General features: G+C 37.3%; 1 protein-coding gene across 34 annotated transcripts in view; it reads right to left on the minus strand.

Moving 5' to 3' along the window:
* Positions 1-23,254, minus strand: part of NEB (nebulin) — a 134,557-nt gene that overhangs the window by 41,456 nt on the left and 69,847 nt on the right. For all 34 annotated transcript variants that reach the window (XM_076343159.1, XM_076343178.1, XM_076343177.1 and 31 more), the window contains 37 exons: positions 22,770-22,973; positions 22,461-22,565; positions 22,209-22,316; positions 21,722-22,033; positions 20,493-20,696; positions 20,164-20,268; positions 19,535-19,639; positions 19,131-19,442; positions 18,720-18,824; positions 18,372-18,470; positions 17,120-17,221; positions 16,822-16,929; positions 15,650-15,961; positions 15,409-15,513; positions 15,220-15,324; positions 14,520-14,624; positions 13,408-13,515; positions 13,208-13,321; positions 12,244-12,441; positions 11,215-11,319; positions 10,523-10,627; positions 10,327-10,431; positions 9,742-9,849; positions 8,936-9,049; positions 8,207-8,404; positions 7,423-7,527; positions 6,570-6,674; positions 6,151-6,258; positions 5,759-5,866; positions 4,752-4,859; positions 3,996-4,100; positions 3,800-3,904; positions 2,440-2,538; positions 2,090-2,200; positions 1,818-1,922; positions 1,006-1,110; positions 467-571 (listed from right to left, as the gene is read on the minus strand). In XM_076343159.1, the coding sequence (XP_076199274.1) occupies positions 467-571; positions 1,006-1,110; positions 1,818-1,922; positions 2,090-2,200; positions 2,440-2,538; positions 3,800-3,904; positions 3,996-4,100; positions 4,752-4,859; positions 5,759-5,866; positions 6,151-6,258; positions 6,570-6,674; positions 7,423-7,527; positions 8,207-8,404; positions 8,936-9,049; positions 9,742-9,849; positions 10,327-10,431; positions 10,523-10,627; positions 11,215-11,319; positions 12,244-12,441; positions 13,208-13,321; positions 13,408-13,515; positions 14,520-14,624; positions 15,220-15,324; positions 15,409-15,513; positions 15,650-15,961; positions 16,822-16,929; positions 17,120-17,221; positions 18,372-18,470; positions 18,720-18,824; positions 19,131-19,442; positions 19,535-19,639; positions 20,164-20,268; positions 20,493-20,696; positions 21,722-22,033; positions 22,209-22,316; positions 22,461-22,565; positions 22,770-22,973 (4,920 nt within the window). The remainder of the gene's footprint in view (positions 1-466; positions 572-1,005; positions 1,111-1,817; positions 1,923-2,089; positions 2,201-2,439; positions 2,539-3,799; positions 3,905-3,995; positions 4,101-4,751; positions 4,860-5,758; positions 5,867-6,150; positions 6,259-6,569; positions 6,675-7,422; positions 7,528-8,206; positions 8,405-8,935; positions 9,050-9,741; positions 9,850-10,326; positions 10,432-10,522; positions 10,628-11,214; positions 11,320-12,243; positions 12,442-13,207; positions 13,322-13,407; positions 13,516-14,519; positions 14,625-15,219; positions 15,325-15,408; positions 15,514-15,649; positions 15,962-16,821; positions 16,930-17,119; positions 17,222-18,371; positions 18,471-18,719; positions 18,825-19,130; positions 19,443-19,534; positions 19,640-20,163; positions 20,269-20,492; positions 20,697-21,721; positions 22,034-22,208; positions 22,317-22,460; positions 22,566-22,769; positions 22,974-23,254) is intronic.

Here is a 23,254-nt window from a genome sequence, read left to right on the forward strand (position 1 = left end):
ATAATTTTTCTCTCTAATCTACTTCTAAATTAAAAAATGAGCACATTCTCAGTGACATGCAAGTTTACTTCTAACACAAAACTGAGATGAAAATATCTGATGAAAGGTATTCTACCCTGGCTCCAGCATCAATCATTTCACTCCAGTCTGCACTATTTGGAGATTTCATGTGTAAGCAAATTCCTTTAAATCTGTTTTTCCTTTGTTGTAAGACCACACTTCGGTGCAATGGAAAGTGAAAATGAATTAAAATAAATGAAAAAAAGCATTACAGTGACATCAAGTAAAAACTTAATAATCTCCGTAATATCAAATGGAAATGTACATGCAAATGGGGTGACGTAGTTTATGACCCACACTGAGATATTCTATGCTTTGCATGCTTGTTCCCCATTGATCCTTTTTCTGTTCTTTTCATAAAAAAACAAAGAAAAAGCAGCAGTGAAAGTGTTCATGGACTACATACATCACTGGCATTCAGGTATGCTCTCTTGGCTCTGATCAAGACTGGTGTGTCAGGGACAGGAGTGTATTTGTCCTTCATCTTCTCATACTGGGTTTTATACTTTTTCTAAGAGAGACAGCAAAAGGGAAAAGTTATATCTTTAATCTTAGAAGCATTTGCTAATCTGTTAATTATGTTAATGCCCAGGGGTGCTACACTGAGTGCATAACGTCATTCTTGCAAAGCACTTCTGTCAAAACTTTGGGAAACAAGCTCAGCTGTTCAGCTCTCTCTAGGTCTTCCTGGTCTTGCAGCCGGTGTACCTCAGATTCTGCAAACAAGCACTTAGAAACAGGTATCTTATAAAATACTAAAACATATTAAAAAAGTGTTCTCTTTTAGCACAACTTAGAAAGGAAATGTAGAACTTAAGCATAAGACATAGAAAACTAAATGAAGGGTAAACAGATTTGAGCCTTGAAACTATCACTAAAATTAGAAATAAAACTTCTAAACAGTTCAGCATAGTGGTACCAAACAAAAAAACCCAAAGATCTTACCTCACTGACCATGTCCTTTACATGCCTAGCATGTGTAAAGGCTGGAGTCTGACCACCAGCATGATGATGGGGTCTCTCTTTTGTGGCAAGTTCCACGTACAAGTACTGCAGAAAGAAGAAAAGAATCAAAAACATACATTTCAAGTAAGTTTTACTTCACCTCTCTGAAAAATGTCTGTAAATTCACAATGTATACAATAACCACACAATTTACCCCAGGAAAAAATTACATGCCCTTTCCTCTTCCATACTATCTTAGTTCATCTTTCTCTATCAGTACTCTTGATATTCTGTAACTGCCAGTAACATGCTCACAAACCAAGAAGTCAAATGCATGTGACACTAGTGACCTCTCTGCCCTACATTCAGACCTAGCTTTAGATAAAAGCATCCATAAGGTCTGGTTTTCTCTGGTGAGCATCTTCATTTTGTTCTGCAAATTTAAAATTCCACAAAATTTGTAGCTAATAACTTAGATAATGAACTACTATATGAATAAAGAAATGAAGATGAATAAAGGTAGATGGATAAAAATATTTATTCCTCTGATGAAGTCAGATTTCAGAGAATTTGAACAGAACTGTACCAGGGTTCAATGCTCTATTTCAGATGGACAAAGCTGAACATGTCCATTACAGAGACATGGTCAACATGAAAATTCATAGCCACTTCAAAATGAGCAACAGTCATTTTAAACGTCCTCCCTAGGAATTCTACATTACTTTGAAATGGCCTGGAAAGATTTTGCTGTACTTTAAGAGTATATTAAGAGGGATCCCCTCATTGTTTTTTTATCAGTACAAAATTTTCACCTGGCTCTGTATTTTTTGTCCTTGCTTGGCTCTTAAGAAGTCAGGTGTATCAAGGATGGAAGTGTATTTTGTCTTCAGTTCCTTGCCTGCAGCTCTGTAAACCAGCTGGAAAAAGAGAGGTCCATTAGATTCTTCCATTAGATATGTTCATTTAGCAGCTGAACAATCACGGCTTTGCAATTATAACATCTCATGTATTTCAGAAAACACAGTGAGAGGGTCTGAGCTTAATTATAACTAACAAAGATGTGCAAAAATAATATAGAACTTACTTCACTCAAATGGGTTTTCAGTTCCTGAACTGTTCTGTATCCAGGAGTATCCAATACCACATTGTATTTAGCCCACATCTTCTTTGCGGTACCAGTGTATATATAATTCGACTGGAAAAAGAAAAGCAGTATTACTTAGGAAGCTTTTATTAGTCTTGGTAGTAAAGAAAATTTTACAGTGTAACCTAACGGTGCTTTGAAACAACTAACTAGCTGCATGGCAAGAAATTCTGTCATAAGTCTTTACTCATTTTCATGTACTTAACTTCCTGGAAGTACATAGCATGCACGTAAATAAATCAATCATTGTTATACATGGTTCTACATGGTTCTCAGAAGAAAAATCTTACCCAAAGCTTACGCAGCTGACGAGCACGGACCATATCAGGAGTATCATACAGGAAGCAACCCAAGCCCTTCAACCACTTCAGGTCCTGTTTGTATTTATTCTATGAGGCAATTAGAAAAAGAAAAATCAAAAGTTAACTTTTGGGATAATTTAATTAATCAGTCCCTAAACGCAGTGACAAAGCATTTCTCTATTACAGAATACAATGCAAATGATAGAAGCCAAATTCCACTTTCAGTATAAAAGCAGTATAGAATCATAGAATAGTTTGGGTTGGAAGGGACCTCTAAAGGTCAACTAGTCCAACCCCCCTGCCCTGGGCAGGGACATCTTCAACTAGATCAGGTTGCTCAGAGCCCCATCCAGCCTGACCTGGAATGGTTCCAGGGATGGGGCATCCACCACCTCTCTGGGCAACCTGGGACAGTGTTTCACCACCCTCAGTGTAAACAATTTCTTCCTTCTATCTAGTCTGAATCTACCCCCCTTTAGTTTAAAGCCATTCCCCCTTGTCCTGTTGCAACAGGCCCTGCTCAAAAGTTTGCCACCATCTTTTTTAGAAGCCCCCTTTAAGTACTGACAGGCTGCAAGAAGGTCTCCCCAAAGCCTTCTCCTCTCTAGGCTGAACCACCCCAACTCTCTCAGCCTTTCTCCATAGCAGAGGTGTTCCATGCCCCTGATCATTTTCGTGGCCCTCCTCTGGACCCGCTCCAACAGGTCCGTGTCTTTCTTATGCTGAGGGCTCCAGAGCTGGACGCAGTTCTCCAGGGGGGGTCTCCCCAGAGCAGAGCAGAGGGGCAGAATCCCCTCCCTCGACCTGCTGGCCATGCTGCTTTGGATGCAGCCCAGGATACAATTGTCCTTCTGGGCTGCGAGCGCACGTTGCCAGCTCATGTCCAGCTTTTCATCCACCAGTCCCCCCAAGTCCTTCTCGGCAGGGCTGCTCTCCATCCCTTCATCCCCCAGCCTGGATTGATACCGGGGGTTGCCCCAACCCAGGTGCAGGACCTTGCACTTGGCCTTGTTGAACCTCATGAGGTTCACACAGGCCCACTTCTCGAGCTTGTCCAGGTCCTTCTGGATGGCATCCCGTCCCTCTATTGTGTCGACCGCACCACTCAGCTTGGTGTCATCTGCAAACTTGCTGAGGGTGCCCTCGATCCCACTGTCTATGTCATTGATGAAGATATTAAACAGTACCGGTCCCAGTACAGACCCCTGTGGGACACCACTCGTCACCAACCTCCATCTGGACATTGAGCCGTTGACCACCACCCTCTGGATGCGACCATCTAACCAATTCCTCACCCAATTAGGCCTGTTGTATTCAAATACCAGGTATCTTAATAGAAGTTGCTTACATCACTTGTGATATCCCCAACATAGCGGCAGTGCAACACCTGAGGAGTGTATGGCAAGGAAATCAAATGTCCCTGCATCTTAAACCAATCTGACTTGTAGATCAGCTGAAAGACAAAGAAAAAATAGCATTTCACATGTCTGGTCATGCTGAATATTCTAAATCTCTTCTGGTTTTTATGTTAGAAAGACACATACATCACTGACAGCTTCCTGTGTTGCTCTGACTTGACGGATTTCTGGTGTGTCTGGAGTGGTATGAATCTTGTCCTTGTACTTGTGGTATGTTGCCCGATACAACCTCTGTATCAAAGGAGACAGCATTCTACAGGTTAAAAACTTAAAATGGCAAGCAGTTTGGCAGAGTGTAAGTACTTCTCTTTTAAGGGCAGGGCTTTTGCTAGGTATTGTATAACTACCAGAGAAAAGGGAGCAAACATACTATTTTCTAACCAGGCAAAGATTTTCCACAATTGTTTTTGATAGCAGCATCTCTACTACATGGAGAAGCTGAGACTATAATCCTACAAACATGTAAATATGTATGTTTAATTTTCACCCTATTAAAGCCAATGATCAAACAAGTGAGTACATATATATCAAACCTAAAACTATCGAGACCCAATGTCATACAGATACAATAATTTCTATGCAACTTCAATCAAGTAGCAGCAGATCAGTTAATAAAATTAGGCTGCAATTGATTTTATATTATGGTAACAGTTTTACAGGATTACAGAACGTTAGAGTTATCAAGAACCTTAAAAAGCCACAGAGCCCAACTCCAAGCCTGGATCAATGATCCCTTGCCATTCTTCATGGATATTTGTCTAAACTGCTCTTAAAAGCCTCAAAGAACAGGGATCCTGCAACCCTCCCAGCCAATGTACTCTCATCATTCATAGTTTGGGCACTACAAATATAGTTGAAAGCAAATACATATATTTACTGTACCTCATTAATGACTTGATTCACTTTCTTCACATTTTCAAACCCAACATCTTTAGGTCCCAGAGTATAGCCTTTAGCTTTCATGTGTTCATAGGCTTCTTTATATTTCAGCTATAAAGTGGAAAAAGGAACAAAAACATACAGAAACTAAATTTGATTGTGATTCTACTTACACTGCAGTTCTGACAGTAATTTATGCAGTATAAAGAGCCAGATTTTTAGAGATAAACAAGTGAGATGTAGCTATATCAGAGTAAAATACACTACACATCATCATTATTTTTACCTTTATCATGTGGCCCAAGATTAATAACATTTTACATTTCTCTTGCATCTAATAAAGTATTCGCATCTACCTGAGGAAATTTATATTCTGACAGTAATTGCTTCAGATAATTATGGGGTTTGGTAACATTTACATTCTGTTAAGGCAAACATTATCAATGTTGGGGCTTGAGTGCACTACGATTTAATTGCCCTGACTAGCCACACCTGGGATGTCAGGCCTTGCCTGAGCTATGTTGTAAGCGCATCTGTCTTCAGCCCTGTCTCCTTCCTCATTTCCTGATGGACATTGGTCCTATGTTATCGGTAACTTGTCTCTAGCCCTGTCTCCTGGATTTACCTTGGACCTATGTTATAGGTAGCTTGTCTCCAATCTCTGCTCTGTTTCCCGCAGCTCCTGACGGGATCCCCCTGGATGGACCTTGGCCCTGGTTCCTCACCTTGTCTAGGACTGTTGATGCAACCTGTTATCAGCACCCTGCCCTGCCCACCCCATTCACATACAGTGGGACTTCACCCTGGATGATGAGGTCACTGCCTATGTCGTGGTCACTCTCAGTTCCTGGCTCAGGCATCCACATGGAACTGCCCCACTCTTGTTGCTCTCTGACAAGCAATCTCGTATCTGAGAAATAACTGTCTCAAACAGTTGTGTGTTCATACAGGATGGGCACCAAATATTCCCTTGCAGCTCATGTTGTAGAAGGACTTAGTACATTACTTACATCACTGCCAATGTATTGGACGTGTTTAGCATGCTGAAAGCTGGGGGTATCTGTGGGAAGGCTGTATCCAGTAGGTAGAGCATTCACACCAGCCCAGCGATACAAATTCTGCAAGAGAAGAGAGAAAGAGAGAGTTTGTGATAACTGTGTGTAATATTTGAGAGTATTCATTAGCTGCATAGGAAATCTCTTAATCGCAATTGGCAAAAGATTTCCCCCATGCCTGCATTATAATGCATACTTGTAGCTTAAAAGGGGACATTTTCCCACTTCCATTTTAGAGCAGTGAAATCTAGTTTCTTTATCTGAAAAGCTAAAGACAGACATTAACTTTTAAAGAATTTGCTTTTTGAATATCAGAAACTCTGTGGACCCAAAAGTTTTATACTTACTTCACTCTGTATTTTGTTCGCATGATATGCCCGCTCCAAATCTACTGTTTTATCAGTAGGAATAATTTTGCCTTTAACATTGTGCATATATTCACCACGATAGACAGCCTGAGAAAAAGAAAAAGTGATTAGAGGAGAGTCATAATTGTGATGTTCTCTCACAGTATGTATTGTTTGCATACATACAGGAATTTCTCCTAAAAAACTGGATGAAAGTTTTTTGGATTCAGGCAATTAATGATTTTACTGATTGTGTTCTCATATCTTAATAAAGGCATAGGCAATGAGTTGTAGATAACCAGCAATGATTAAATGATTAAGATGAAATGATTAAAAAAAAAATTGAAAGTCACATTTCTAGAACTTGTGAGGTAATGGCATATGCAATATTGGGGGTGAAAGGTGATACAAACACTTACTTCACTTAAATTCAAGCCACTGAGGACATTCTGGACATAGACAGGAGTGTCCATGACCAGAGTGTAGTCATTCTTCATCTTTTCTGCCTTAGATTTGTACTTAATCTGCAGAGAGAAATTCAAGAGCTCTAATTAGTAAGGCTAGTTATTGTTAATTGAATTTATTATATTATTATATTTACTATATTTACTATTTATTTTATTACTGAATTATTCTATTAGTGAACCAGCATTTAAACAGAAAGTGTATTGAAATTATGGCTGAATAAATGAACATGGCACCTTACTAAATAAGAACAGCTGATAAGTTTTATCAAGAATATTAGGAAATGTCAATACTCATTCATAGAATAGGCATATGTACCATATGATAAATATCCAACATACTTCTGATACAGAACTTATGAAAGGACACACATTCTCAAAAACCAGAATGGTTATTCTCCCATTTTAATGGCTTAATCCCAAACTAAGGATGTGTCATAAGATCTTGAGAGGAGAAAAAGAAATCAAAATCAAGATGAAAATACTTCTTTTTTAATATGAATTCTGCATCATTTCTGCTTTACTTCAAGGGTTCTGAATGAAGAATTACTGTTTTAAGTGCTTTTCTGAGAAGACAAGTATTTAAAACAGAATGCCCAATGCTTTCCTGAATGGGATGTAATCTGACAATATCTACTTCTAGAGCAGCAAAGTTTAAATAACCATATATGGTTATTTAATGAATACTTCAGTAGAGAAGGATATATAACATTTTCCAGATTATGTCTGGAGTAGAATAAAGCTACTCCATCCTTTTAATACAATGGAGTGAAAAAAACTAAGAAGGAAAACCAGTGTATCTACTCACATCACTGCGAAGATCGTAGGCATGTTTGGCATGGAGAATTTCAGGAGTGTCCCAAACAAAGCAGCCAATGCCCTTCAGCCAGTTAAGATCATCCTTGTATACCACCTAAGGTATCAGAGCAAAGAAGCAATCTGTAAGACTTCCACTAGGATCTAATCCCTTATCGCTAAATCAGTCTGAAACACAACTGTCAAATGATGGCAAGTAAGGTTTCTGGTATTTTGACTATTTTTGTGGTTTGAGAAAATCAAAACAATTCCTTTTGGAATTTAAATAATTTTTCTTCTTTGCTTCAGTTTGGCCAATAAATAAAAAACCCCAATGATTTTTAAAAAACCTACTTGCATATCCTACCGGGCAATGATTTACTGATAGATTGCTGGCCTACTCCTGGGCTGACCTGTGCAAGGCAAGTGCATAGAAGCTTTGCACCACCGGGATTTTCTCAAACTTCCAAAGTTTCCACACCTTATGCAACCAAATAATAAAGGACAATTTACAGACAGGGATGGCTGAACTGGTAGAACTGTAATGTTATGACCCAATGCCTACACCGATAACACTTAAATTATGCATACTAAGCCACATCTCAACTACGCACTTATTGCCCAAGTGTTACGAAAACATGATACAGATGCTGTTCAGCAGTGCATAATACAACGGATTCAAGTAGCAACTTCAGAGTGCTCCAACTAAGTTTTTGCTAAATCATTTCCTCTAACAGAGCATAAATGCAAGAATCTTTTTAAAAAGTGAGCCATGAACACATGATTTGTGAACTTACATCACTGAGTTGATCAGTTACTTTTCGAACATGGGCATTGATTTGAAGATCTGGTAGACAGATCCATTCATGGAGATGTGTGCGGTAATCGATTTCACTGACTTTCTTCTGTGCATCCTTAGCAGAAATTATGTCCACCATGTCTGGAATAATGTGGACTTTGGCTTTATTCTTTTCATAGACTTCCTTGTACAGACGCTGCAGAGTTAAAGCAGTACATTAATAATGTTGACAAATAGTCTGAAGCATTGTCATGGTTTACTAGCTACTAGGGAGAAAATTAACTCTATCCCAGCCGAAACCAGGACAACCATTGATTTATCATGGAATGTTAGTGGAAGAGCAATCACTTTGGCTATGACTAAAATTTACATCTTGCCTGTTCTAAAAATAATCTGCAGAACCTTAACAAGGGTGATAAAATATGATGTGTCAGATTTCCATTGCACTCAGGTGTTAAAAGGAGGTAGTCTACGTAATGCTCCATTTTATACATAAACATATTACACTAAAGGTTTAGCCATGCAGGCAATTTAACAGTTGAGTCACAAGCTTGAAAAGACATTCGTAGGTGTATTATAGAAATATATATGTTCAGCAAATACTGAACATTGCCAAATGCATGTGGAAATGTGATATCTGAATGAAGGCACGTGGATTCTTTGAGTAGCCTCTTCTGAGATAAGTATGGGTTTATCAGGAAAACACACATCAGAAAACAACACTTACATCAATATTAAACTTTCCAACTCTAAGGCACCTTGCTGTATTGGGATCATCCTCAACACCTCTGGGTAGCGTGTACAGTGCTTTAAACTTGTCATATTCTTCTCGGTATTTTACCTAAGCAGATGCAAAGAAAAGCAACAAATAACTGACTCCAATGAGTCAACTGTATTATTGGAACAAAATTCATCAGTAAGCAAAATATTTAGCTGAGTCCACAAGCAGAGAAAGCCTTTAAAGCAGGATCTTGGTTTTCTATTTTATTTTAAATGGCAAAGAAAGTACATCATAATTATCGTGTTCTAAAAATAACAACAGCTGACTAGAAGACTTTAAAAATAAAGATATAGAATAAGCTATTTATTTATTGTTCCAGCTCTTTCATTTAAAGATATCCATGAAGAGAGTGATCTTTCATAAGCCTCAGTTCAGTAAAGCATAAGATTAGGTTCTTCTACACTCAGTAAAGCATCATTTAAAGACATTTGGTGTTTTTCTGGCCTGGATGCTTATGCAATTTAGACTAAAAAAAAAACCCTAACCAGACATTTTCAAGAAACAGTTTCTATTACTATAAAATGTGATTTTTTTTTTCCATTAAAAGAAGCAGCAAAGGACTATCTAACTTGTATCCAAATGATTATCACAGAAAACTGATTACCTACAGATATATATTATTTCTAAATTAAAAATAGAAGATAATTTAAAAAAAACCCTTTTTTATACCTATAGTATATGCAAGGCATGAAGGATTTCATTGCTAGAATTGATGATCTGATTAAAAAAAAGAAAGTATTTTATTCACTTACAGTACTAGCATTATGCTTCAGTTCTTTTGCACGTGCTAGGGACACAGCATCAGAGGGCATCATATAGCCAGTAGCTTTCACTTTTTCCCAGGCTTTCTTGTAGATATTCTATGGGGAAATAGAAAGTCTCTGTGAGTGGAAAAATTCTTCTCCTGGGTAATAACCAATGACCAATAGAAATCAAAAGCCCTTCTGTTTTTATTTATACGCCGTAACTATTACTTAATATCAAGAGGCTGTACACTTGTTTAATCTTGACAGTGCACTTAAAGGGTGAGAAAAAAGCTTTCTAACTATTCATGTCCATTCTCATACAAGCTCTTAATTTTGTTCAGGTGCAATTTTCTTCAGGGAATCCATTTATTAATGCATGTATTTTGACAAGACTAGAACTACAGGTAGAAAATATACCCTCTGCCTGAAATACAGCATCTTCCCCATACTCAAGCAATGCAGAGGGCTATCACTGGCTTTGATAAGCTCCATGTTTGGACATTTATCTTCAAACAGAGTGAACAAACAAAATAAAACAAAAAACCCACATAGTAGCACCTTAAGAGAAAAAAAATGTGCAGAAACACTTACATTGCTAAAGAGATGTTTCAAATTTTGAACTCTTTCAGAATCCACTGTTTCAGTCACAGTTGTATACTTGTCCTTAGTTTTGTGGTAATCTAGCTTGTATTTCACCTGTAAGATGAAAGACAGATTTAGTTAACTTGTTTCAATTCTCAGAAGGAGCGCAGGGAAAAGCCCGAGTAGAAAAAGTGGGGAGACTCACATCACTAGCATTTACACCACTCTGCACTGCAGTCACATAGAGAGGTGTGTCAGTAACAACACCAAAGTTCTGAAAGTTCTCTTTTCCTGCTGCTGTATATTTTATCTAAGGAAACAAAACAAAACAAAACAAAAAAACATTAATGCTGAAAATAACCAGGAAATTCCCTGCCAGCTTCCTTTAAAATCAGTTGTGGACAACTGAATACCAGGATTACGGCCCAGTTAAGACCAACTTTAAAAGTGACAGGCCACAGAAAAGAAATACTTAATATATAGCCAGTATGAACTAAGGAATAATGAAAATTGCACATCACTGAATAGCATCTAGTAGGCTAAGAGTACAATCAGCAAGGCAAGACACACTATTTTCCCAACATAAATGTCTCACTGAGATACTTTGTGCACAGGGTGGCATACAGAAAGACAAAGTGTTATCTTCTCACTGTTAAAAACCACAACCTCGCTGTTCTTCCATTCTCCTAAGTTTTCTGCTCCTTCAGTAACAAAAGTGATCAGGTCTCTACAGACGAAACTGAAAGAGTGTATTATAATAGTTTGAACAAAATATTTCTGATGTAATAGGAATTGCTTCATTCTGCTCTGGACTAGGACAGATGTCAGTCCCAGTGAATCATAAATGGAAGAAAAAAATCTTATAAATATTTACTTATTTGAGGAAAACATGCTTACTTGGCTCTGGAGGTCATACGATTTTTTAGCATGCAGGATTTGTGGAGTATCCCAGACATAACATCCAAGTCCCTTAAGCCAATTTAAGTCATCTTTATACACCACCTATATGGAAGAAGACAGACTATTAAGTTAGGAAGAAATTTGCCTTCTGCTTGAAGTAAGTAGTATTTGTTTCCTCTCTATAGTCAGTATCTTCCACTTGTGCAAACTCAATGCAGAAGGTTACCACTGAATCTGAACCAGGCTCATTCAGTAATTCCAATCTATTTGGAAGTTTGAATGTGAGCACGGAGAAGACTAGCCCATCTCACAGTTTGACTGAATGATTTTTACCCACAGAATTTGCAAGGGAAACTAAACCAAATAAGACAGCATAGTAATAGGCCAGGCAATGAACACATCATCAAATTTTATTAGGAAGGTTGGTTGGCCCAAGCTGAGAGACTGTTGACTATGTAATATGAAAAAGTGTCATGGTTCAGTGTGCCATTCACTCAGCTCAGACTCTGTGGACTGAAATAACTCTAAATGAATGAAGAGAAGTCTTTTCCAGACCCATTAGATCCAGGAGGATTGTGGATGCTGTCCTGGCCCCTGTGCAAATTACAGCATTCCCTATTACAATACATAACGATCACTGCAGTGCAGCAACATTCTGACTGTACCATGGTACATCCACATCTCTCCTCTGCATGTGCCAGATGGTAAGCTTTCTATACAGTCTCATCCAGTCAAAGAGAGATTAAGTGTTGATAGCAGTGACCTTTGGGAAGGTTTCATAAATGTTAAATTAAAATTTTTCCAATTCACAAATTAATAATAAATAACCAGACCATTAAAATGTCCCAAAGAAAACTGTAAAAATGTAATTTTCGGTACTATGCTACTAAGCAATCTAAGACCATGGTTACTAATTTCATATTTAAATACTATGGAAGATATTTGAAAGTATTTTATATTTAAATACCTTGGAAAAAAATACATGAAGGGCTACTAAAATGTCAAACAAATAAATGAAACACATACATCACTCAAAATTTCCTGGGCTTTTTTGGCTTGAATAACATCATTTTCTTCAGGTGAACAATTCCACTGATGGAGGTAAGTTCGGTATTCAAGGTCACTGAGGATATACTGGCACTTCTTGGCTAGCACATGATTCATCATGTCACTTGGAATATGGACATTTGCTTTGGTGTCTTCATAACTCTTTCTGTATGCCAACTAAAAAGGACAGATTGGGGAAAAGGCAAGAAGAGAGAATGGTGTTTGCGTAATTTTGACTCTAATAGGCTACAGAGGTTATAGCATAATCTGAGGCATGCTTTCTGGACTTAGTAGCTAACCTCCCATGGGATTCAATGGGATGAAATCTTAACTTCTATATTAATCACCATTTATTCTGATGAGGTTCTAGAAGGACAAGAATGACCTCCTTCACTTGCAGATTTAACAGGTGCAAAAATTAACAGGACTTCAAGATAAAAAAAGTCATATGCTACAAACATGTTTTTAATCTAGTTAAATCTCCCTGTCTGAATGAAGACAGAATATTTGGGATTATACTAACTTTATGCCCTGCATGACATGCTATACGTGCAGTGGTGATAATAACAAAACACCAAATGTGCATTTACTTTTCCAGTTCTTAAATTCCTATTTCAATTCAAAATTAACACTTTTTTTTGTAAAGCAAAAGAATCCCAAGTCACATAGTATTTCTTACTGCTCAGAGTCTTAAACTGAAATAGAAGAAAGTTTTTTTCCCCTATTCTAATATGTCTACTAGCTAAACAAATCCCTTCTTAATCTCCTAAGTCATTGCAAGTTCAATTATTCAACCCACATAAAAAATAATCATTCAGGAAACATAAACATGTTGAAAACACTTTTACTGATGTTATTAAGCATTGTATTATTTATGTTTAAATATGTCACACTAAAATAAAGAAAATGGAAAATACTACAGCAAGACTAATTCTCTCCTTACCGCACTCCTTATTTTCTGGAATGCTAGCGAATGAATGACGCTGGGGAAATCACCAATCTCCTTCCCAGCCAGGTAATGGCCTTTCAGCTTCTCATATATTTCCTTATATTTAAGCTGCAAAATATTAATGTGAAAATTTTAAAGTTCATTCTAACAACAGGTAGGGAAAAAAAGAGAAAGAATGGAAAATTCATACTAACCTCACTGTTTATGTAGTTTGCATGCTTCGCTCCAACAAGTGGAATATATTTCTCATCCAAAGTATACCCAATGGGCTTGCTAATTTCCCAAGCATTTTTATAAAGTTTCTAGACAAACAAAACACATAAAGGTTTTCATAAAAAATCCATTATACTTTCCAAGAAACCTGACTCTGCCATTTATACACACATGGAATATGACTACTTTTATAGAGTAGCTCCTTATTCCATGAATTGTCCCAATAAAGTCAATGAAGAATGTTCATTTTGAACACTTATTCAGTGTAAGTAAGGCAAACAGAATACGTGTTCCAATTCAGGAAGGTACCTGAGCACAATTTTGAGCTGATCGCTGCTTGCTTTACCATATTTGGAATTCAACATTTCTCATCCAGAAGAGTAATAAAAATATCCAAAATGTAGATATGAACTCTTGTTTAGAAGTGCAGTATAGAATTGACATTGATAATTTTATAGATACATGTTAAAAATTGTGAAAAATCTTCAAGTAATACTATTGTTTATTATAAGAGCATTAACTGTGTCAGTGGCACTTTTCCAATACCTCATATTTTGTTAAATATTAAATATATTTACCTTCAGACTAAGTTATGAAGCGCCTACTCATATGAATGAGTAGTCACTTACATTTTCAAAAAATAGAGATTTCCCATTAAAATTAGTGTGACTACTCTAAAGTAACCACTTAATAATGTATCATCTACAATCTTCCTCTCTTATAAAAAAATAAATGTAAATTTCATCAGTAGCCTAGGAAGATATTATTGGATGGAATTATAAATTGTTTTTGTCACACAAACTCTACGCCTACTACTACCACTGCTACTGCTACTACTACTACTGCTATTACTACTTCCAAACACCACACAGCAGTGCTTTAAGATCAGTTCAGTAAGGAAAGAAATTATCCTTATCCCAGTGATCCAAACTGGGAAAAACTGAAGAAAAAAGAGATTAAGTAACTTCCCCAGTGCTACCCAATAGACTAATGACAGAAACAGAAATAGAACAGTTTTCTGAAGTCCACTCCACATTCTGTTGCTTTCAAAACAAACAAATTAAAGCTTAGTTAGATATTTATCAAATCTTACATCACTGTATAGTAAGGACATGTCTTTGGCATGGTTCAGCGCAGGAGTATCATCAGACCCAATATACTGGCCTTTCTCAAGGTTAAATGTTTCTTTGTATTTTAGCTACAAAAGAAAACAAACACAATGTTAATTTCACAGGAGAAATAAATTATCCCACCTAGTCCATCTATTAGAAGTAGACATTACTTTTCTGTTATATCTTCAGTAATGTTGTGTAGTACATTCCAACCACTATACTACACAGGCAAATGTCATCAGTATGTCACACCACAAAATCCACAGAGTATTCTAGTGAAATTAAACATACTGATCAGCAAATACAGGTTAGTAGCAACACCAGAACTCCACTAGCACTATACAACTAACAGCTGTTCACCAAGAACAGGACTCATTTTTAAACTACTATACGCAAAATCTATGTAAACTCTAAATAAGGGACATGCTATATTCTTCTACAGAAAAATATAAAATTATTTTGGATAGCAATATTGTGTTGTTCATTTATATCACTTCTTACTAAACTTATTTACCCCAGTAAAAGTCTATTATTAATGAAGCATGCATATGCACACACACACATACATAAGGCTAAACACAGTATAGTTTAGCAAAAGCTAAACTACTTTTGCTAGCAAAAGCAAAAGTCAGCTACTAATTCTAGTAAAATAACAGTTTCTATTTAAAAAAAAGTACATACATCACTCTGATTGACAGAGTTAATCTTTGCCAAAACAATGTCGGGAGTGTCAACCACACTGGTATAATTGGAAAAGTTATCAAGGGCTTCTTTCGTGTATGCTCTCTGCAAAGAGATGAAATATTTTCTTAAACACTGTGCATGAGAAAGAAGAGCTAATCGCATAACTGCTAAAATATTTTCTCTTACCTTATTTACCAGTTCTTGTGCATTCTTAACTTTCTTATGTTCCACTGAATCCAGAGGAATCCAACCACAGCCACGAAGCCATTCCAAATCAGATTTATAAATATTCTAAATCATAAAAGATAATAAAAAAGGAAAGAAATTATTTAATTCAGGATGACATTTTTCAGTCTTATGTAATATGGACAATATACTTAGACCAAACTAAGTGGAAACGACATAGTATGTATGTAGTATCACTTACATCACTTTGCAGATCATAGGCCTTCCTTGCCTGAATACAGTCATTCTGGTCAGGATGGCATATCCATTCATGCAAGTATTGGCGGTAGTCAATATCACTGACCAAGGTCTGACATTCCTTTGCTGCTACAACTGACACCATATCCGGAGGGATGTGAATTTTGGACTTTGTTTTGTGATAGTCTGATTTGTACAATCTGTCATTCTGGATCTCGCCTGCGTGCTCAAACCACACCAGTTTTGGATCATCTCTCATACTGGCAACTCCAACATAGTGACCTCTTTGTTTGACGTAGTCAGCTTTGTATTTAAGCTGATGGAAGAGGGGAGAAAGAAGTATAAAATCAGCACTGATTATATCTGCTCTGTTTTTAACCTGTGAACAGCTATGGTTTTGTCAACACAAAGAATAGATGAGGCAGTGAGTTGCCAACTGCAGTCTTAGGTTTTCAGTACACGACAAGATAAAAATATGACACAAACAGTAACGTTACTTTGTATAGTCCTTCCACTTCAAAATATATCGTTTTCTAGACTAATATAGTACCATTTTTCAGTAAACAGTATTTTCAACACAAGAGGAAAGCCTTGTTAGAAAATGTTTGTTAATAAGTGCATTTAGCCTCAGTTTTGTAACAAATTTTTGTAACAAATTATTTGAGACTGTCTGAAGAGTGGATGCTTATTTAAGGTATTTACATCACATTGTTTTGATAAAATGTTCATTCAAACTAAGAGTCATGTAATAATTTCAACATCCGTTATGCAAAAGTTTAAAATGTAATGTGCATACCATCCTACAGTTTTTCAAGGAGAAAGCCTCCATAATATGCCAAAAAGCGAAATCAGAGCTATATATTACAACTATAATATCACTTCAATTATTTAACATTTATAAAATATGGAAGTCCACCTTAGTTGATTTTGAAAGGACTATTTCTGGAGAAAGTGAAGGTGGAAAGGAGAATCTGACCTTTCAGCACTGATATCTGTAAAACCCATAATAACAAAGATGGCTGAATTGTTTGGAGGACAGTGGACTTCACGGGTCATGAAGAGTCTACTGGGTGCTACCCCTAATGGAAAGCTTTCTATGTCTGTTGTTGAATTTGCAAGGCCTTTAACATTTCCAGGCTTCCAAGCACTTGCCTTCCTAATGAGAAAAATTATTACCTCACTTTGGACATCATTTGAGTGTTTGGCATGACAGATCTGCACAGTGTCAGGAGGTAAGAGGTAACCAGTGGCTTTTTCTTTCTCCCAACTTTCCTTGTATAAATTCTGTGGAAAATAAAAGTGAGGAGGAATTCAACACTACTATAATGATAATTATTACCATATATATGTAACCTATATTAAAGTATAAGGATAACAAATCCTTCCTTTAGGATGTTCTTAATAAGGCAAATTTTCTAAATTCCTCAAAGGAGTTATTAATGTGAATAGAAATTGTCAAGGAGAGATCACGTACCTGATTAAGAATTCTGGCTGCCTCTCGGGCCATATCTAGCTGTGGTGTATCTGTTAGAGTATAATTTGACTTGACCTCATTCCATGCTTTGTGGTATTTAACCTAGAAGAGAGAAAGAAATGACTGCCTTGCAGCACCGTCACAAAATTGGGAAAACATAATACCAAGACCCATATTTTATGCATGAAATAATGTATAAAACCCTGAATTTGGAAGGCTATTAGACATGATACATTAAATATACATCCAAATGGGTATTTTTTTAAAAAGGAAATTATACAAGACAAGAAATTACTAAATTTCTCAGAGGAAATTTTGAAAACTTGTTCCGAGGCAGCTGGATGGACAGGGAAGAATCTTCAGAAGTCGAAGTTATGCTACCTGTTTGGTCTACAGGGATGTACAGCCAATAGCCAAGCAAGAAGTGTTTGAACAAGGGCAATAGATTTTAAGCTTTTTAAGAGCAAATCTCTTTACTCAGCGTGATCTCTATGTGCGTGCAGCATTATAGCATCTCCCAGCCACAGATATCTACACTGAGTCATGTTCCCAAGTACAGGACATGCCCAAATGCATGCATGTGGTTGCATGGCAGTATGCCATTCAATCCAACCGTATCATTGTTATTGCCAACCTTTTACCAGTGTTTGAGTTAATGTAAGTGTTTAGCTTGGCCTGTTCTCTAACAGAAGCATACAGTAAAAAAGAAACACAAACTCATGAACTGAGAGGGGGCTGTGTCATTTCATGTTCACAGACCAGCTTCTCACAGACTAGCCTTCAAAAACATATAAAGAATGGCAAGCTGACAGCACACCAGTTTTGCTCGTTTCTTGTTACACAGTAGTTAACTAAAAAGTATAACTCATATTGGCTAAGTGAGAAGGATTAAACATTGTGGTTGCCAGAGTGCAAGTGGCTATTTATGTTCATGTTGTCAATGATCACCAATGATATCAGCCAAGACTAAAAGAAGGGACTAGTTGCAGAACTGGCACTGGCTTTTCACATGTCTAGGAAAGATGTTATTCTGCTGAAATTGTTATTGAGCTTCTTCCCTCATAAGTGATGGAGATGAGCTAGTGAAGTCCTGTTCATCTTTATGTCATACATTCACAGAATTCCCAGAGACTGATCAAGAATTCTTTTGCATTTTTTTAAAAGATAAAATAAATACCCTTTTAAAGATAAAGTCCTACCATGTAAATATACAGACCAAGTTAACAGCTCGGAAACATGCTAGCAAACTTACATCACTAAGAATTTCACCACTATTCTTTGCTGTGATATAATCAACTCTGTCCGCCACTGGAGTAAATGGAAGAGTTTCGGCTTTTGTACGGTACTTTTTCTATACAAGAGAAAAGATGAACAGTCAGATTATACTGGAATATTTTATAGCTAACACAGCAATTCTGAATACATAGGCAAGACAAGAAAGTTTACATGGAAAGAAAAACTCTCCATACACAATGAATGCTGTGGAAATACTCCAGTTGTATTTTTTATTTAAAAAAATATTGATGTATTTAACCATTAAAAATACTTTAAATTACAAATACCCTTAAGAAAATTTTAGTATTGAAAAACATTCTGTTACCTCACTCAAGAGATCTCCAGCATATTTGACGTGGTTGATCCCAACTGAATCATTTGGCAACCATCCAATTCCCCGTAGCCATTCTAAATCAGATTTGTAAATAGCCTGGGAAAACAAAATAGGGTCCGTGCTGTTAGTTACAGTTCCCTGTACAATCCAGCAAGATTCATAAATAATGGCACTTACTTCCCCTGGTTAAAAGGAGAGCAGTAATTCCAACCTGAGCACTATATCTGAACTTATCACACTTCAAACTTGCCAATATATAACAGTGGCACATACTTTGCATTCCTCATAAACAGCAAAGCCAATTCACTGAATTCAGCAGAAGATTCCCACTACTTAGAGCTGAAGCAGACTAAGAAGAGACAATACAGTAATAAGTTAAGCTAAGTTTTCATGTTAACTTACATCACTCTGAAGATCGTAGGCTTTTCTAGCCTGTATGACATCATTCTGATCTGGAAGACAGATCCACTGATGCAAGTAATGACGGTAATCAACATCACTGACCAAAGACTGACCATGTTTAGCTGATAGGATAGATAGCATGTCTACTGGTAGATGGCACTGTGTCTTCCATTTGGCAAAGTGTTTCTTGTATTCTAGTTCACTCTGAACTTTGCCTATGCCGAGGGCAAACTGCATTTTTGAATCTGCTTTTGCATTTGGAACTCCAACATAATGTCCTTTCTGCTTCTCGTGATCCAGTTTGTATTTATACTGGGTAAAGAGCAAAGATCACCATTACTAACAGTTATCACGAAACAGCTCTTAAAACATGTGAAGAGCTAGACGCCTCCTTCGGCACTTACATCACTAGCAATTTCTCTAGAAGCTTTGGCTGCCTTGATTGGGATTGCATCTGCTCTCAAATCGCAACTCATCTTCAACTCATCCCAAGCTTCTTTATACAGTTTCTGAAAAGACAGCAAAATGTCACACATATGCTAAATACTCTGTCATTTGCCATTAACGAAACACATAGTTTACTGGTATTTGTTTGCCAAAATACTGTGAGAATTTTTTGTGCATTACTCCTGCTCCTAGCCATAAATACTGCTGCAAATCTTACTGACTTTCAAACATGTACAGTACCTGCAACACCAGTTTTGCAACCTATACTGCATAGAAGGGTGTCTGTAAAAGTTTAGAAAATATTTGTATGCCTTGGGCTCTCATCCATTTCAAGAAAATATTATCTCAACAGTGCACGATATTAATTTTTAAAAAGCTGTATGCAAGCATTTATTTTAAAATGTCTAAATATTTTAAGAACACTCAGCAGAGGGAAGGGAATGTTGCAAGCTCTGTATGAGGACAGACTTCAATGAGATTCATATGACTTAACCTTCAACTTTGTAAGCAACATCTTAGAATGTTAAAATTCACAGGATACACATACTATTTTATAGAAATGTAGAAAATAGAATGATAAGCATACCTGGCTATAATTAACAGCATTAGTCTTGGCTAGGTTGATTTCAGGTGTGTCTGGCGTAATATGGATCATAGTCTTGTCCTTTTCCCAGGCTTCTTTGTATTTTGGCTGTTAAAATAGTTCATTTTATGATATTGTAATCATGGAATTACACTTGTCAGTAACATAAAATCCCATAAATCTCTCCTGAATTATCATATTTAAAAAATAAAATGTCTGGAAAAGCATTAAACTTGACTTAAAATACCACTGATCAATTTTATATTTTAGCAGTGAGAATTCTCTTTAACTGTTTATAGCCTTGAAACAACTTTAAGAACATTGTAACGTACAATGCTGACTTGTTCGGCATTCACTTTAGCTAGAAGAACGTCTGGAGAATCAACAATACTGGTGTATTTCAGGCTTTCAATAGGTGTACGATATACATTATCACTCAGGAGTTCCTGGGCATGCTTCACTCTCTTAACATCCGGAGAGTCATTAGGCAACCAGCCAATTCCACGGAGCCATTCTAGGTCTGACTTATAGACAGCCTATATCAGACATGGTCAGAAAAGGAAAACATTGTGTTTAAAATGACTGTCTTAATTATTTTAAACTATACAAAGCAGTATATGTTTTAGAAAATGTCAAATCAGCTAGAGTAGATTAATCATTTTTATATACAAGAGATGTTCAGTGTCATAAGTAAAATACAATCTGGGAACCAGGTTTTAAGTAGTTCATTTCTTAAACAATACATTCTAAACCTTATGCAGTTAAATAGAGGGAAAACAACTGAACAGAATTGCCGTTAACGATGATGAATATTAAGATCTTAAAAGAGTCTTCCTGTCCCCTCCAAAATACTTATTCCTCTAGTCACTTCAACAATTTACAAGTCCAAACAAAAAACCAAGCTGCCCGCCAGGAAATTTGACAAAAAGGAGGAAAAAAAAAGGTTACAGAGGTAATAGGGACTAGAGCTAACTGGCATAACACCTGAAGTGGTATCAGGCAACATTATTTAAGTTTTAATCGAGCAAATTCTTCAGCAAGGAGCATGAATGTCACCTCCAAAGCTGACAATTGAAACAGAGGAAGAGTGACTGATAAGCAGCAAAGCCAAGTCAGGAAATAAGCTGCACTGACTCCTCCTGCTTCGAAATCAGCCACTAAAACATCTTACCTGCTATCTTACATAGTTTTCTTGCAATTAAATAAGTCGACTCAGATAAAGAGGAGTAATAAAAGCTACCTGATTCCAAAGTAGCAAACAGATGTTATTTCATAAGTCACATCAAAGTAAGAGAGAAAAATCCTTCATCCTCTCCAAATCACAATACTCCAAAAGCGTATGTAACATAGCAGACACTAACTAAAGCTTTTATAAAATTTAGAGGTAATACCAATACCTTTTAAAGGATAAAAAGAGCGGATAATAGCAGTAACATGAAAAACTGAAAAAAACAGCCTAAAGATAAATCTTTTGTGACTGTATAATATTGAAACATCAAAATAAGGCTATAATATATTAAACAGCAACAGTAGTAACTACCACTTCTCTATACAAACGCACATCGCTCTGTAGATCGTAGGCCTTCCTTGCATGGATCACGTCATTCTGGTCGGGCAGACAGGTCCACTGGTGAAGGTAGTGGCGGTAGTCAACATCACTGACTAGCGTCTGGCACTCCTTGGCTGCCTGCACTGACATCGCGTCGACTGGTATGTGGACCTGGGCCTTTGAATCATGGTACGCCTTCCTGTAAAGTCGGTCGTTCTGCAGCAACATGGCACGCGCAGCCCACGACAGCTTGGGATCCTCCTGGGCAGTCTGGCACCCAATGTAGTGGCCTTTCTGCTTCTCGTGCGTTTCTTTGTACTTGTACTGGAAATGCAGAAACAACGTAAGCAGCCACACATTGCTCACCTGAACGTGACTAATGAACAAAAGGCTTTCAGCTTCCTAAGCTGTCAACCCTTTGAACTGAACTTCACTCAGTTCTGCTGAGGTGGACACAGGAAGAGACAGACGCAGCAACCACATTACGAGAAGACTGTACCTCACTAGCAATGTCTCTGGAAGCCTTGGCCTGTTTGATGGGAATGGCATCAGCTCTTATGTCATAGCTTTTCGCCTTGGCCTCATCCCAGGCCTTCTGATAACGTTTCTGCAAAGAAAATTAACCACCCTTGTTACATGCAGTCAAGACTCTCTGACACCAATGCCTTTTATTAAAACGACCTCTGGAAGAGCATTTGTCATACCCTTAATTTAATAATGCTTCACACGCATAATGATTTTATTCTCTTACATTGCTGATGTTGAGAGCATTGGCTTTGGACTGCAGCATTACAGGAGTATCAGAAGGTATGGAAATCTGCGTCTTATCTCTATCCCAGGCTTCACGATACAGATGCTAAGGAGAAAGGAAGCATAATGACATTTCACTATGGTCTGAACACTTAAAAAAAAAACCCCAAAAACACCAGCAGGAATTCTTTGGTAATTCTGATTTGCAATACTTTCCAATTAGTCATTCCCACGGCAGAAATTCTACTCTCCACCACAAAGAAAAGAAATGTCATCACATAAATGAAAGGTAAGTGAAAGGTAAGCTTACGTCACTGATCTGCAAAGCATTGATCTTAGCCTGGACAACGTCTGGCGTGTCAGTAATGCTAGTGAATTTCATCTCCTCCGGCCGCGTGCGGTACAACCTCTCATTCAGGAGTTCCTGGGCTTTCTTTGCTTTCACCACATCCACAGAACCTTCTGTCAACCAGCCGACGCCTCGCAACCATTCCAGGTCTGACTTGTACACATTCTACAAATAAACCAAGGGTTACTGACATTGCCGAGACAACTCTACGTGCAGAGAGGTTTCGTACAGGCCTTTCCCCAAGCTCCTTCTCGTACAGTTACGCAACAAGCAGTCAATGAGACCGTGGCGTACCAGGTCCTTCCCACACACAGATAAACCCCTGACTTGCACAGCAACAAAGATACTTTTAAAGATACTTGCTACATGAAAACCAGTGGCATAATCTGCAAGCAGTCCGCAAGCAAACTGCAAGCAAACATTCTACAGCAGACCAAAAAAACATG

The sequence above is a fragment of the Aptenodytes patagonicus genome, chromosome 6 (assembly GCF_965638725.1).
Source record: "Aptenodytes patagonicus chromosome 6, bAptPat1.pri.cur, whole genome shotgun sequence".
Lineage (NCBI taxonomy): Eukaryota > Metazoa > Chordata > Aves > Sphenisciformes > Spheniscidae > Aptenodytes > Aptenodytes patagonicus.